The sequence below is a fragment of the Neoarius graeffei genome, chromosome 2 (assembly GCF_027579695.1).
Source record: "Neoarius graeffei isolate fNeoGra1 chromosome 2, fNeoGra1.pri, whole genome shotgun sequence".
Taxonomy (NCBI): Eukaryota; Metazoa; Chordata; class Actinopteri; order Siluriformes; family Ariidae; genus Neoarius; species Neoarius graeffei.
The window spans coordinates 19,992,189-20,009,330 of NC_083570.1; the positions used below are offsets into that span (position 1 = coordinate 19,992,189).

The following is a 17,142-nucleotide window of genomic DNA, read 5'->3' on the forward strand; positions in this document are numbered from 1 at the left end:
TCGTGTAATTTTCCATTGTTATATTATCAGTCATTATTTTTTTAAATACAAGATGTGCATAATTTGTTTTAGACCTTTTTTTTAACTTTATTCCTGGTAAACTGGTCAAGATGAAAAGAGATTCACTCGTCCCCTAAGGAGTGTGTTTAAAGGTTAAACTGACCAGAAATAAACACTGGTGATAATGTTTCAGGGAGCTCATGAATAACTATACAGAAAGGAACAGAATTGCGAGCCAGCTTTAATCTGGTGTTAAAACATCCACAGAGTCCAGTGCTCATCTGCTCCGTGTTGAGTTTTTTCATCTGCGTTCAATAATATCCAGCTTCTCACCAAATTCAAGTTAGATTTAGATGGAGGTGAGACAGTGCGCCTTCTTCCAGACCAATACATATTTTCCTTCAGTATCTCATCTGTGACATCAGATTGAGTTGACAGAAGGTTATGAAGATTCTGGGACAGGATGAGAAGGATGGATATGGCACAGAGGTACTTTGTGGAAGACTAAAATAAACTCTCTGTATAAAAAGATGCAACAAAAGGATGCATTTTCTTCAAGAATACAGTCCAGGTGGCCAGTCCAAAGCACAAAACACGTCCTTTAAGTAGTTTTCTTTGTCCAACACTCAGTTTTCTTAACTAGCTAATGCTCTTACCGGCATTCATTTTTGTCTGTAAGCCAACTTTAAAGCTTCACCAGTTCACACTTTTGTTAGTTTGCTAATATGAAATATTTCAACACTCGTATGTTAGCTCAATAATATTCAGATTTTCACTAACACTCATTTAGCTAGATAGTATTAATGCTAGCTGGAGAATGTTAAAGCTTCCACCAGTCCTCTTGATAGCTAACATTAAAGCTTTCATCACGTCACATTGTTTGCTAGCGGACATTAAAGTGTTCACATCACTCAGTTTCATTTGCTAGCTCATGTTGAAGGGTTCACATTACTCATGATGAACATGTAAAAGCTTTAGTCACACAGTTTTTGTGGTGAGCCAACATTAAAACATTTACCAGCACTCATTAGCTGACATTAAAGCTTTTAACATCAGTCAGTTTTGTTTGCTCACTGACGTTACAGCTTTTTCCATCACCTCACTTTCTTAGCTAGCTAACAATAAATCTTTCACATCACTCACTTTCAGTTGCTATCTAATGCTGAAGCTTTCACATCACTTATTAGCTAACAAAGCTTTTACCGTCACTCAGTTTCGTTTGCTAGCTATCATTAATGCTTTTACATCACTCAATTTCGTTTGCTAGCTGACGTAAAAGCTTTGACATCACTCAGTTTTTTTGCTAGCTAACGTTAAAGCTTTAGATCACCCGATTTTGTTTGCTAGCTGGCAGTAAAGCTTTTACATTACTCAGCTTTGTTTGCTAGCTAATATTAAAGCTTTACCATCACTCAATTTTGTTTGCGAGCTGATGTTAAAGCTTTTGCATCACTTCATTTTCTTAGCTAGCTAACAATAAATCTTTCATATCACTCACTTTCAGTTGCTATCTAATGCTGAAGCTTTCACATCACTCATTAGCTAACAAAGCTTTTACCGTCACTCAGTTTCGTTTGCTAGCTATCATTAATGCTTTTACATCACTCAGTTTCGTTTGCTAGCTGATGTAAAAGCTTTGACATCACTCAGTTTTTTTGCTAGCTAACGTTAAAGCTTTAGATCACCCGATTTTGTTTGCTAGCTGGCAGTAAAGCTTTTACATTACTCAGTTTTGTTTGCTAGCTAATATTAAAGCTTTACCATCACTCAATTTTGTTTGCGAGCTGATGTTAAAGCTTTTACATCACTTCACTTTCTTAGCTAGCAACCAATAAATCTTTCAGATCACTTAGTTTTGTTTGCGAGCTGATGTTAAAGCTTTTGCATCACTTCACTTTCTTAGCTAGCTAACAATAAATCTTTCACATCACTCACTTTCAGTTGCTATCTAATGCTGAAGCTTTCACATCACTCATTAGCTAACAAAGCTTTTACCGTCACTCAGTTTCGTTTGCTAGCTATCATTAATGCTTTTACATCACTCAATTTCGTTTGCTAGCTGACGTAAAAGCTTTGACATCACTCCGTTTTTTTGCTAGCTAACGTTAAAGCTTTAGATCACCCGATTTTGTTTGCTAGCTGGCAGTAAAGCTTTTACACTACTCAGCTTTGTTTGCTAGCTAATATTAAAGCTTTACCATCACTCAATTTTGTTTGCGAGCTGATGTTAAAGCTTTTGCATCACTTCATTTTCTTAGCTAGCTAACAATAAATCTTTCATATCACTCACTTTCAGTTGCTATCTAATGCTGAAGCTTTCACATCACTCATTAGCTAACAAAGCTTTTACCGTCACTCAGTTTCGTTTGCTAGCTATCATTAATGCTTTTACATCACTCAGTTTTGTTTGCTAGCTGACGTAAAAGCTGACATCACTCGGTTTTTTTGCTAGCTAACGTTAAAGCTTTAGATCACCCGATTTTGTTTGCTAGCTGGCAGTAAAGCTTTTACATTACTCAGTTTCATTTGCTAGCTAATATTAAAGCTTTACCATCACTCAATTTTGTTTGCGAGCTGATGTTAAAGCTTTTACATCACTTCACTTTCTTAGCTAGCTAACAATAAATCTTTCACATCACTCACTTTCAGTTGCTATCTAATGCTGAAGCTTTCACGTCACTCATTAGCTAACAAAGCTTTTGCCATCACTCAGTTTTGTTTGCTAGATGACAAAGCTTTTATCATCAGTTCTGTTTGCTCGCTGACGTAAAAGCTTTTACATCACTCAGTTTTGTTTGCTAGCTGGCATTAAAGCTTTTACCATCAGTTTTGTTTGCTAGCTAATATTAAAATGTTAGTCACTCAATTTTGTTTGCTAGCAGACGTTAAAGCTTTTACATCACTTTACTTTCTTAGCTAGCTAACATTAAATCTTTCACATCACTCACTTTCAGTTGCTATCTAATGCTGAAACTTTCATGTCACTCATTATTTAACAAAGCTTTTATCATCACTCAGTTTTGTTTGCTAGCTGGCATTAAAGCTTTTACCATCAGTTTTGTTTGGTAGCTGATGTAAAAGCTTTTACATCACTCATTTTTGTTTGCTAGCTAATATTAAAACTTTACCATCACTCCATTTTGTTTGCTAGCTGATATTAAAGCTTTTACCATCAGTTTTGTTTGCTAGCTAATATTAAAGCTTCATCCTCACTCAGTTTTGTTTGCTAGCAGACATTAAAGCTTTTACATCACTTCACTTTCTTAGCTAGCTAACACATCTTTCACATCACCCACTTTCAGTTGCTATTTAATGCTGAAGCTTTCACGTAACTCATTAGCTAACAAAGCTTTTGCCATCACTGTTTTATTTGCTGGCTAACATTAGGGGAGAGCGGGGTAAGATGAGCCACTTTTTACATTTTTCATCATAACTACATGTTAAAGCCATTTTTGCTTCCAGTCTACACACCATACCAAATTTCAAAGTGTACTGTTACTATATGAGCAAAACATAATTGATAAGCTCTTATGGTTAGAGTGATATTACCTCTTGAAAAAAAAATGTCAAGTGGCTCAACTTACCCCATGCATGGGGTAAAATGAGCCACTGTGTGGGGTAAATTGAGCCAACACAAAACATGTTAGGTTAACAAAGTAAACAACTTTTATTATTAGAAATGCAATCAATGAATCAAGTCAAGTCAATCAAGTGGGGGATAGGGCCGTTGCATAGAGAAGGGGAGATGAAGAGAGAGGTGATAGAATGAGATGGGATAGGGAGGGATAGATAGATGGATAGAGAGAGATATGCGTAGATCATGCACATCATGCGCATCATGCACACCTGTAATAACAGAGGGCATTATTTTATTTATTAAAAACCTTTTAAACATATTATTTATATTAACATGTTATTTATTTGTTTGTTTTTTTTTTTTTGTTGTTGTTGTTGTCATATATGACCAGTAAATGTGAAAACTTAAGTGTCATCCATATTGGGTAAGCTCAGCCACCAATGGGGTAAGTTGAGCCAGTGGCTCAACTTGCCCCACATCTAATGGCTCATCTTACCCCGTGGCCACCATTTTGTAGAAAAATGCTAATAAAGGGGATTAGGCTAATCAAAATTATTTTTATTAGCATTCATATCATAGCTTAGAAAGCCACTAACTTAACCCTAATGTGTCTAAATATTATTCTACTTTTGTCTTCTCTAAATCATCTTCACTGTGGACAAACATGGAATTGACTTAGAAAGCACAAAAACACATTTTTATAAATATCTCCCTCACCTAGTTTGACATGTGGTGCTCCTCTCCACAAGTGTAAGTAAATGGTCCCGCCCCCCTTTGAATGTGGTCACATGGTCACATTTGTTTACTGTTTCTTAGAAACAGGGGGTGGCTCATCTTACCCCCTGGCTCATCTTACCCCGCTCTCCCCTACTGCTTTTATATCACTCGGTTTTATTTGCTAGCTAACATAAAAGCTTTTACCATCAGTTTTGTTTGCTAGCTAATATTAAAGCTTTTACATCACTCAAAAGAAGCTTTCACATCACTCATTAGTTAACATTAAAGCTTTTCTCATCACTCAGTTTTGTTTGCTAGCTGACGTAAAAGCTTTTACCTCACTCAATTTTTTATTTGCTCACTAACGTTAAAGCTTTAACGTCACTCACTAGTTAACATTAAAGCCTTTTAGAATTACTCAATCTTGTTAGATTACAGATTAAAATCACTCGCCAAAACTAAGTTTTGTTAGGTAGCTAGCTAGCAGGTAAACTTTCAGCGAAACTTCTTCCCCTCCCCCCGCTAGCTAACGTTGAACAGTTGGTAAACAACGCTGCCTACTATGATTCTGTGTGGAAACTTTATCCAGGGCAGCTGGTTCCCTGGAAAGCTAGCAGTGTGTGAAAATACATCCAGTCAATGCTTGGCACAACCCTGCTGTGGTCAAATCTTTACACTTTTATGTTCAAAGTGCACCAAATCTCTGTTGGCTGTGCTATAGCAGTGTTTGAAAAACGATTCCCCGTACATCACCCATACTGCAGCCACAGGAAGTGTGCATTTACTTCCACAGCTTGAGAACTGAGCACACACAGTGTGGTCGTGTCCACTGAAAGTGTATGCGAGTCCAAGCCAGATGTGATCCAACGATAACATGAAACATCTGGAATGGGTGGTGACTATGTAAACAATATGGACAATCATTTTTTGTTGTTGCTTTGACCCTTCCCTGACAATAGGCCTTGTTTATCAAGCTAGATATGAGCAAATTGAATCATAAGTGCTCGAAGTGTCTCTCATCTCATCTCATTATCTCTAGCCGCTTTATCCTGTTCTACAGGGTCGCAGGCAAGCTGGAGCCTATCCCAGCTGACTACGGGCGAAAGACGGGGTACACCCTGGACAAGTCGCCAGGTCATCACAGGGCTGACACATAGACACAGACAACCATTCACACTCACATTCACACCTACGGTCAATTTAGAGTCACCAGTTAACCTAACCTGCATGTCTTTGGACTGTGGGGGAAACCGGAGCACCCGGAGGAAACCCACGTGGACACGGGGAGAACATGCAAACTCCACACAGAAAGGCCCTCGCCGGCCACGGGGCTCGAACCCAGACCTTCTTGCTGTGAGGTGACAGCGCTAACCACTACACCACCGTGCCGCCCTGCTCGAAGTGTAGTATTCGTAAATAATTTCCTGTGAACCTCCATTAATTGGCTTAAAATCATATACGTACAGTAGTAATGGTCACTTAAATCGCTTATTCATTGCGAATACACACAAATTGAATGAAGATTTCGCAAAAGTTGTTTCATACTAATGATCCAAAAGAAAGGAAATCCAAAACAAATAAGATGAGCCAAAATTCAATTAAGACAAAATAATGGCACCCTGTAAAATCAGCCCTCTGTGAGACTTGCCTTTTATGGAGTTTTGTAGGTGTCAATAAATGTTAATCTGCTTACACTTCGTCATTTTACGGCTGAATCAATATTTACACACACACACACACACACACACACACACACACACACACACACACACACACACACACACACACAAGCATGAAGAACATCAGCATTACTGAAAAATCCACCAGGACTCTTTAGTCTGGTTTGGCCATTTACACATTTATATATAACTTTATGAAAAGATTGATAAATGATGGCCAGTGTTGTATCAGTGAAACAAGCTCTCCTGGAATGAAATTGTAAAGTTTTCATCAATCTGATATCTTTAGTAATAGATTGCCAGATGTTCTTTCCTGCAAATACAGTATGGGCATCTGTTCTGGGAAATGTCTTATTAGTCTAGGTGTCTTTTGTGGTAACACCATTGACATGAGCACTGCTTCTGTGTTTATATTGCTTGCTTATTATAAACTTTGGCAGTTGGGTCTTGCTGTGGCATTCTGGGCAACTGTATCTCATGAGAAAACCCGCAAGCTGGCCTAGTGGTTAGCGTGTCCGCCTCTCGACTGGGAGAACGCGAGTTCTACCAAAGACCATCATCAAAATGGTACCTACTGCCATCTGGCGATGCACGCCACAATACAGATGCGAGTAGGGAGTCAAACTCTTGTGGTTACCAAAGGACTGGGCCCCCACTGTAATATGTACTATGTAATAGGCGAGAGGCCGAGGGCTATAGAAAGGGAGATCGGTGCCACCCAATGCGGCAAGTTTCTGGTTAGTACTGGGACAGGAGACTGCCTGGGAAGATTAGGCCCTGGCATGGGAGGGACTTCTCATGAGAAAATTGCACAAATTCAGTTTAATTGTTACGAATTTGCAAGTGCTTTTGGGTTATTGTTTTGCATGAAATTTGGTGCACCTGTTTATATCTCAGCATCAACTTGTATCAGTTCTTCCTGCTTTTACTATTAAGAGTGAACAACATTACAGAGCCAGTCTAGCTAGAACCAACACACTTTCAGAGCACAGGACTAACCTCCCAAAGAAATGTGCTTTAAATTATATGTATTTGCATTATACTGTCTATGCATTATATCCACTTTATGCTTTGTCACATTACAGCCTGTTTTAGTTCTTCAGCTCAATAGTGGTTTGTTTTTCTTAGGGTTCTTTTATTTCTCCAGATTTTTCAGAGCCAATATTGGTTCAAAAGCCTGTTTCTCATCCATCCATCCATCCATCCATCCATCCATCCATCCATCCATCCATCCATCCATCCATCCATCCTTCCTTCCTTCCTTCCTGCCGTTTCCCTTTCCTCTTTCCCTTTCTTGCGTTTTCCTTTCTTTCCTTCCTTTCCACACATTTCTTCATGTCCCCAGCTCTTGTTCTGAAATTAATTAAGACGTTGGCAAGTATGTCCAAGAAAATTAAAAGCTGAAAAATGCTACTTGCATAAATATTCAAACCCCCCCCCCCATGTTCCAGAAGCTCCAGATAAAAGATAGTGTCTTACGCTATGTTCACACTGCAAGGCTTAATGCTCAATTCCGATTTTTTTGTGAAATCCGATTTTTTTGTGAGGTCGTTCACATTAACAAATATATGCGACTTGTATGTGATCCTCAGTATGAACGAAAAGCGACCTAAAAGTGTTCCGCATGCGCATTGCAGGATACGACGACGTCACACGCAGTGAGCATGGCCAGTGTTTACGGAAGTAAAACCGCCCGGTTGCGGTATGACCCATCCAATCTAGCTTGAATAGCTGCATCCCCCCAAATGGAAATCAGCTCCCTAACCTCTGCGTCCTTCCATTGAGAAGATTCAGAACCTTCACAGCCCGAAGCGTCCCTCGCATTGATGTCATGCGCAGGGGCGCAGATACGTTTTTTGAACTGGGGGGGGGACAAAAAACGGGGGGGGGGGACAAAGCTGCCAGCAAACCAACCCCAACATGCCTGTCAAACTTGTTGTTAGTAACCATAGCAACCAAGCTCGAGCTCGCAACCTGTGCAGTCCGCGCAGCTCAACCAACCGAATATCAGTCTTTGTTTTGTTTTATGTGAGTTGTTGCAACTATATGTATACACTGCTGTGCACCTCAATAAACCGAATGGTAATTAGTCTTTTGATTTTTCCGTGAGGTTTGCCTTATGCAAAGAAAGACAGCATAGACGTTTTTTCCTCCCTATAAGTAGGGGGGACCGAACGAGGTGAATTTAAATATGACTCGTCCCCCCCTCTATCTGCGCCCGTGATTATGCGCCATGTTGTTGTAACTTTTTTTGAGAGACCCGCCGCCTACTTCAGCGCAGAATAGTGACGTTTGTGGCTTGTTGATGACGTGTAAGTCGGATGAATGCGACCTGGCGGTTCAGACTGAAGTCGCATATGAAAAGAGCGGATAGGAATCGGAATTAGCACCACATATCCAAACGGCCTGGGTCGGATTTGAAAAAATCGGATCTGTGTCGTTCATATTGTCAATAAAAGATCGGATACAGGTCACATATGGGCGAAAAGATCGGATTTGAGTCACTTCAGCCTGCAGTGTGAACGTAGCCTTAGTGAGGAGACAGATCATTTATAATTGGCCTATTAAAAGAGATCCAATTTTCGAGACAAAAATACATTTTCTTCATTATTAGTTTGTACTTGAAGGAACTGGCACTTAAACTTAGGATCAGGGTGTAAAATTATATCTCAAAGGTTGGACATCCAAGTAAGCAATGTTGGAGCAATGGTAAAGAAGTGAAAGCCACATCGCACCACTGAAGCACCATCTAGTCAAGAAAGTCCATCAAAACCCAGCACATACACAAGACTGAGACTGGTGAGGGAAGCAACAGTGAGGCCAACAGTCACCCTGAAGGAGTTACAGAGTACACTGGCTGAGAATGAAGTGAAGGTGCACTTAACAGCCATTTCAAGAGCTTTCCTTAATTCAGGACTCGATGAGAGGTTGGCTGGAAAGAAACCATCACACAAGAAGAATCATATGAAAGCAAGAGATTGACCCATTGAAGTGGTGGTGGGTTTTGGGGTGTGTAAAATCCCAGGTTCAGATATTTGTATGAGGCAAATTTCAAAGTGCTTTGTGCAACGCAGGCCATACTGAAACATGGTGGTGGCAGCATCATGCTCTAGAGATGCTTTTCATCCTCAGAAACCGGACTTCTTGTCATAATTGAAGGGAGAATGGATGAACCAGAATACAGGGGATACTGAAACAAACTATATTTTGTTAGAAATGTAGCAATGGTCTCAAACACAAGGCCAAAGCAGCACACCAGTAGTTAAAAACAGAAAGGTGAATGTTCTACAGTGACCGAGTCAAAGTCCAGATCTGAATCTCTCTGAGAATCTGTTGCACTGATTGAAAATTATAGTCAACAAACATCCAACCAACCTAACGAACCTGGAGCAAATCTGTCAGGAAGAATGGGTGGGGGAAAAAAAGTACTGGTTTACAAGAAAATATACTGGCTGGAACAATCTAAGTGTCATTTGTTATCCAGATGAATCTGGGGGTTGAATACTTTTGCAAGGCACACTATTTACACTTTTACTCAATGACACACTTTTTGCCTTTTACATGAACTAATAAAAAAAAGTTTTTGTTTTTTCATTAAACTGAGATTGATTGTACATCCAGTGGACAAAACTTGCAGACCAGCAGTTGGTTCATATTGGTTTCCTTTCCACTTGTTCTCCAGGACTACTTTGCAGACAGCAGCAGAAGAGTCCATAAAGATCAGGTCCAGAACTACAAGCTGCTATATGCAAGAGAAAACCACACACACACTGTGCTGGCGTTCAGCAGAGAGCTTCAGACCTGTGACCCCGATGACAGAGAAATCACGGTGGGTGAGAACTACAGTGAAACATGTAGCAACATTTATGAGGTTTTTTGTTTGTTTGTTTTTTGTTTTCATAATGGGATTCTCAACCCAAGATTCATTACATTATTGGCATTTAGCTGACACTGTTATCCAGAGCGAAGTACAACATAACTAGAGCAGTTAGGGGTTAGGTGCCTTGCTCCTGGGCACTTGAGCAACTGCTCCATACTTGGGGAGCAGTTAGGGGTTGGGTGCCTTGCTCAAGGGCACTTCAGCCATTCCTGCTGGTCCAGGGAATCAAACCAGTGACCTTTTGGTCCCAGAGCTGCTTCTCCAACCATTAGGCCATGGCTTCCTCATGGATTCAAGAGAATTGAACCTAGAAACCCTAAATGCAATATGTGCATTCTCTAAACGCTGATCAAATCCCATTTAAGATGGTTAAGACTTCAAAGCCATGGCATTGACCTCAAGTCAATTTGGCACAAGTTCCTGAGATTCTTCATGAAGATCTGATTTACTAATGCTCATATCGTGTGTCTGCGCAGGGTAGTACAATGCGGGTGATCTGGGCATTTCATGACGAAGATGTTGGGCCATCAGGGCCGGGGTACCATGGAATAAACCGAGGAAGGAAAAGCTTACGTCTCCTCAACCCTGGGACCAGCAAGAGCGTTCCTCATGGAACAGCTAGCTTCGACTTGCGGAACATTAACGTGAGTAAAATGTAAAACAGAAAGAAACAGTGTACAAGGAGAGTTAACATTACCACCACAAAGCCGATTCTTTCCTAACAATAGCATGTCTCAAACTGTTTTATTCCTCTTATACCACAGTAATGATGACTTGTTATTTATTTATAGTTATGTTTAATGTCATGGATGTTCCTACTTACATTATAGCAGCTATAAACGGTCAGTACCTTACTTGCCTCTCTTATTCTTATTTTCTTTCTCTTGAAGATGGTATTAAAAAAGAAACAGCTTGCCATGTTCCAACACGAGACTGTCTATGAATCTGGCATTTACCCTGTAGTACCAGTCAATCAGTTACAGTTGCTGTTCCAGAAAACAAATGAACACCTGAACGAGTCAAAAATTCAACACTGTTGTTGTATAATGAATTGTCCAGCCTTGCATGTATTTTATTATTTATTATTACACTTATTATCCTCCTAAGACAGGTTGCAGTGCCTCCAAAGGACACAACTTACTGGTGTCAGATGTATAAAATCCCGGACGTGAAGAAAAAGCATCATGTAATCAAAGTGAGTATATTCATTTTCAAGCTATCGATTCCCTCACCTCACAAAAAAAAAGAAAAAAAAAGTTTGAACTCACTCATCTGTTCAATTCTACTTTCAGGTTTTAAAAACATCTATATTTTGAAGAACTACTATTGTTAAATATCTCCATGTAGCTAGCTAGTTTTTCGATGATTGGCATTCATTGAGGTTTCATGCTTGATACTAAATAGCACGAAAGAGTAGTTTTGCGCTATTTAGTAGCTCCCTATCTGATTTATGAGTTTCGGTCATGTCTTTCTTTCACGTGCTTCTTCTTTATGGATCTTGTATGGCTCACCTGCTTATTATACCTTCAAAAGCTGCTATTTTGAGAGGACACACCTTGCTATCCACGGTCATTAAGCATTAAAACCCATAATAAAAAAAAAAAAAGCAGAGAGAGCGAGAGATTCGTAAAGGAAAAAAATCTTCATGTGTATTATAAACACTATAAAAATTTGACAAAATGTTCCACTTTATAGTTAAAAATGGATCATTTTCATCTGATCACAGAGCACCAGGACTGTGTACAAAGAAAGTAAGAAAGAAAGAAGCAGCTGGTCTTCAGTACAACAGCAGGCTGTGAATGTGTGTGTGAGAGTGTGTGTGTGTTTTCCACCCGTTTGTGGTCCTCCACACAGATGTACGATGGTCAGCCTGATGGAAGTGGAAAATCCCGGCCACAATGTCCTCACTGTCTATATTCAGATCACGCTGTTATTTTACGCGTTTCAAGTCTGGTAAAGAATTCAAGCGAATTTATATGAGCAACGTAATTGGATTTTATATTCTATTATTTCAAACAGGGGTAGACTGCAAACAGGCTGGGCCGATCTCCCCTTTGTTTTTCAAAATGTAAAAAGTACGGTTTCATTATTCAATGTTAACAAATCCCTTAAGGCAGATTATTTTTTACTTTTCTGAATCTGTGCACAACAGCACCACTAATGGTAAGAAAAACACACAGAATGGAATGGGATAAAGAAGCAAGAAGCAAGGCTGGGGCTGATTTCTTTCCAGCCCAGAGTGTCGATAGGCTCAGACATGGCAGATTTGATCTCCATTTGGGCTGATTATTTTCACATATCATTATATCATATGCAGTGGCTTGCAAAATTATTCATCCCCACTTTGTGTTTGTCCTGTTTTTTCACATTACAAGATGGAATTAAAATTGATTTTTTGGGGGTTAGCGACATTTGATTTACACAACATGCCTACCACTTTAAAGGTGAAAATTGTTGCTTTGTAGAAATTTGGAGCATGCACAGGTATTCACCCCCTTCCGCATGAAACCCCTAAGTAAGAGCTGGTCCAACCAATTCACTTCATAAGTCACATAATTAGTTGATTAAGATCCACCTGTGTGCAATCAGTGTCACATGATCTGTCACATGATGTCTGTATAAATCAATCTGTTCTGGAAGGACCCTGACTCTGCAACACTACTAAACAAGCAACATGAAAACCAAGGAGCCTCCAAACAGGTCAGATACAAAGTTGTGAAGAAGTATAGATTAGGGTTTGGTTATAAAAAAATATCCCGATCTTTGAATATCCCAGCGAGCACCATTAAATCCATTATAGCAAAATGGAAAGAATATGGCACCACTACAAACCTGACAAGAGAAGGCCGCCCACCAAAACTCACAGACCGGGCAAGGAGGGCATTAATCAGAGATGCAACAAAGACACCAAAGATAACACTGAAGGAGCTGCGAAAAATCTACAGCAGAGATGGGAGTATCTGTCCATAGGACCATTTTAAGCCGTACACTCCACAGAGCGGGGCTTTTTGGAAAAGTGGCTAGAAAAAAAAAAAACATTGCTTAAGAAAACACATTTGGAGTTTGCCCAACAGCATGTGGCAGACTCCCCAAACACATGGAAGAAGATTCTCTGGTCAAATGAGAATAAAATTGATCTTTCTGGCCATCATGGGAAATGCCATGTGTGGTGCAAACCCAACACCCTGAGAACACCGTTCCTACAGTGAAGCATGGTGGTGGCAGCATCATGCTGTGGGGATATTGTTCATCTGCAGGGCCAAGAAAGCTGGTCGGGACTGAAGGAAAGATGGATGGCACTAAATACAGGGCAATTCTGGAGGAAAACCTGTTTGAGCCAGCCAGAGGTTTGAAACTGGGATGAAGGTTCATGTTCCAGCAGGACAATAACCCTAAACATATTGCTAAAGCTACACTGGAGTGGTTTAAAGGGAAACATTTTAAATGTCTTGCAATGGCCTAATCAAAGCCCAGACCTCAATCCAACTGAGAATCTGTGTCATAACTTGAAGAGTGCTGTACACCAACGCAACCCATCTAACTTGAAGGAGTTGGAGCAGTTTTCCATTGACGAATGGGCAAAAATCCCATTGGCTAGATGTGCTAAGCTAATAGAGACATACCCTAAGCGACTTGCAGCTGTAATTGCAGCAAAAAGTGGCTCTACAAAGTATTGACTTTGGGGGGTGAATACCTATGCACACTCCAGATTTCTGTTTTTTTCATCTTATTGTTTGTGTCACAATACAATTTTCACCTTTAAAATGGTAGGCATGTTGTGTAAATCAAATGGTGCTCACCCCCCAAAAATCAATTTTAATTCCAGCTTGTAATGCGACAAAACAGGACAAACACCAAGGGGGATGAATACTTTTGTAAGACACTGTATCATGAGATTTTTTCCAGGGTCATGGAAAATTTTTTGGGGTCATTTGCTCTAAAAGTTTTGGACCCCTTGCACTATTCTGTCCCACCAGTGTTTTAATATAATATTTCATTTGGTACAATTGTTCAATCTGTTTCAAGCTTACAGCCAGGCCTTAGACTTCAGATAAATGGAGTGTTCACGTCATATTAATATACGCTTTGGTAATTATGGCATTGAGCTGGAAGAATGAAGAATCGTCGATGGATATTAGCTCTTCTTTGATGTGCATTTCTTTTATAAGATTCCAGTTGTTTAAAGCCACAAACTGAAATGGTTTCCCTGTGTGTAAATAAGATGAAAAGAAGAGAAATGCTTGAATATTTATTCGGCCACCGTTTGGCCTTGAGTCACGCAGCTCCAAACGGAAACGCTCCAGAGAGAAACACATATCCGCTTGTTGGGAATGCTTATATTTAGAATTCCTGCTGTAACAGAAAAGAAACCCCTACTGTGAGGGGGAGGCTTGGTCCAAAATCCCTCATGTCTTTCTTTTCCGAGAGCGCACACATCTGGCCCTGTCCTTTCTGCAACACACCAACACACACTCAGTTACGTACAGCGGACTCTCTATACAACAACATGTATGCTGTATATTTTCTGCCATGTGTAGATGGGGTAGCCTTGGGCTGAAGTGCCCTTGAGCAAGGCACCTAACCTCCAACTGCTCTCCGGACACTGTAGCATAGCTGCCCACTGCTCTGGGTATGTGTGTGTGCTCATTGCTCACTTGTGAGTGTGCATGCGTGTGTTCACTGCTTCAGATGGGTTAAATGCAGAGGATGAATTTTACTGTGCTTGAGTGTGCATGTGACCAATAAAGGCTCTTCTAATTCTTTTCTTAGGGTGTAGTGTTTAAAAAAAAAAGTGAACAATAAAATGTTGGTGTGATGTTATAGGAAAATAAACAAGGGTATCATCCTGAAGTTGAGCATTTTCCTGTATATACACCTCAAAAGGTTTTGTTCTTCTTATATGACACAAGTTGACCATTTTTACAGTTTGCCATACTTTTTATCTGTTTTCATGTTACAAGTTAGTCCATGTTAACAGCGATAAGAAGTCCTTCCTTCACCAGCCTCTCTTTTTAGGGCCCGAGCACTGGAGGTGCACGGCCTCCGGTGTCCACCAGAGGGCGCTGGTCCAAGGTCCTATTGTTTTCCTAAGGATTCTTCTTATTATTATTCAAGACTTGGCCATTTTTGAGGTGGTTCCATTGGGCGAAAAACTAGTGAAATTTGGTACACACATCAGTCCTGGCCATCACTACTCCCCAGGTGTGTCTAAGGGACTCCATAGCGCCCCCACGTCATTGAGACTTTTGCCCGGTATCTAGTTTCACCTATCTGTGTTGAATTTGGTAGTTGTGTGGGGTACCCCAAGACGAACAAAATTGTAATGTACATTGTCTTACCCATACTCAACAGGAAGCGAGTTATTTTTGGTTTTGTGCGTTTTGACACGTGTTGCATTTTCCTGCCAGATTTGGTATCCTTGACTTGCAAGTGATGGCAAAGCAAAATAGAAACCTGGATGTCGGCCATGTTGGTGGATATACAAATGCGGGTTCAAGCGACATTCCATACAAAACAGTCACGCATGCGCAACTCTCTTTATTTTTCTACTGCTTTAAAGTGCTGATGACACATTTTTGACATCTTTGGCGATGTTTTATAACATAAAAAGTAATTCCCGATGATCCATATATTAATTCACGAAGGCGCCTATTTTACAAGTTATGATAAACGCGGCTATTTGGGCAAATTTGACGGGGCTGCAGCACCCAGGAGACGAAAGAGGAGGAGGAGCTATATGACGTCAGCGAAAGAACCTTCCTCCTAACTTACCAGTTTGTTGTTGATGTGGCAGGTGTTCAGTTTATCATTATTAGTATTTTTATTATACATTATTATACATTATTTATATATATATATATATATATATATATATATATATATATATATATATATATAATATTAGTTATTATGCCTTCGCATTGTGTTGACGGCTTTTGCTCCAAAATCCACAAGGATGGGGTAAGTTTATTCAAGTTTCCCAGAGATCCCGAGCTGCATGCGAAGTGGGTGAAGCAAGTCAGGCGCACTCATGACAAGTGGGAGCCCTCACCAACATCCGTCCTGTGCTCTGAACACTTCGATTTTGGATTGTTTTGACACCCTTCCCACCTTAAAAGAATCTCTTGGGTGTTCAGTTCAGCACAAACATGTGTTGCTGCCATCAGCAATGCCTACAGTATTCCGGAGGAGGTCTACTAGTAGCTATGCCGGATCCAGCAGTCGCCTGGGACAAGCCGACTCCTCCAAAGACAGTCCTCCTGTCAGAACATGTGTTGAGAAACGACATAAGATAAAGGTACGTAGAGCTATAGAGTGCTCCGACATTATGCTAAAAATAGTAACCATGCGGTCTGCGCGGCCATCTTGGAAGTGACTCACTCCAGAGCGCTCAGAGTACACATTCATGATAATCATAAATGTAATCATAAAGTCGGCGTGATATCAGTCATGTATTTGCTTGTGAAAGCTTGCGGCTTTCATGTAACTGCCGCCTAGCAACGAGAGGCAAAGGGTAAAGAGGGTAGGCTATCATAGATTCTATTCGGAAGAGATCAACACATGATTGCTTAAAAATTAGGTATTTTAACAATTTGCATCTGTTTTGTGATTATCGTGACACTTGTGTGTTATATAGAACTGTATGTCTTATCAGCACATCGAGGATCTTCCACCGGAGGCTTTAGCAAGTACTCGTAGCAACACTACACTTTACCCTTTGCCATGCGTTGTTAGGGAACGGTAGCAAGTACCCCGATGACCGACTTCAAGATTATGTAGAAAAAATTTAGAAATTATACTTTCCAAAAGTCATTTGAGCTTAGTGTATTGCATTTCCATTTATATTGTAGGTTCTTGCTGATGTTTTTGCGGAGTATGACGCAGCTGCTGAATCAGAAGCTGCAGAGTTTGTATGTACTAGTTGTGAACATTCACATTATTATCAATCTCATTTATTTAAAATCAGATAAAATCATCCCATCATGATCACTGCTTAAAGTACCAGTATTTGGTTGTTGAAGAGCTAGCACTAGAAAGTTCACCGGCGTTTTCATGCGCCATTTCCATTGAGCAGACAGCCAGTGAACCGCAGCCTGTTCTTCCGCTGACATCACAGCATGGCCGCGAGCCACGGACCCAGTTTTCTTGCGCTGTGCAATTAAAAGTTGGATATTCGCGTAACAACAGCTTCTTTTCACGTAATTATAACAGAAATCTAACATGTTTGCCATGTTGTATAGTTTATTTAAGAAATTGCATAGAGTCATGTTCGTGTCATCAGCACTTTA

The 17,142-nt window shown here is 40.2% G+C and overlaps 1 protein-coding gene across 1 annotated transcript in view; it reads left to right on the forward strand.

The window, feature by feature from the left end:
* The window catches only part of moxd1 (monooxygenase, DBH-like 1), a 53,728-nt gene that overhangs the window by 7,903 nt on the left and 28,683 nt on the right, over window positions 1-17,142 (forward strand). The window contains exons 2-4 of the mRNA XM_060913962.1: window positions 9,656-9,802; window positions 10,330-10,497; window positions 10,965-11,048. Coding sequence (XP_060769945.1) covers window positions 9,656-9,802; window positions 10,330-10,497; window positions 10,965-11,048 — 399 coding nt within the window. The remainder of the gene's footprint in view (window positions 1-9,655; window positions 9,803-10,329; window positions 10,498-10,964; window positions 11,049-17,142) is intronic.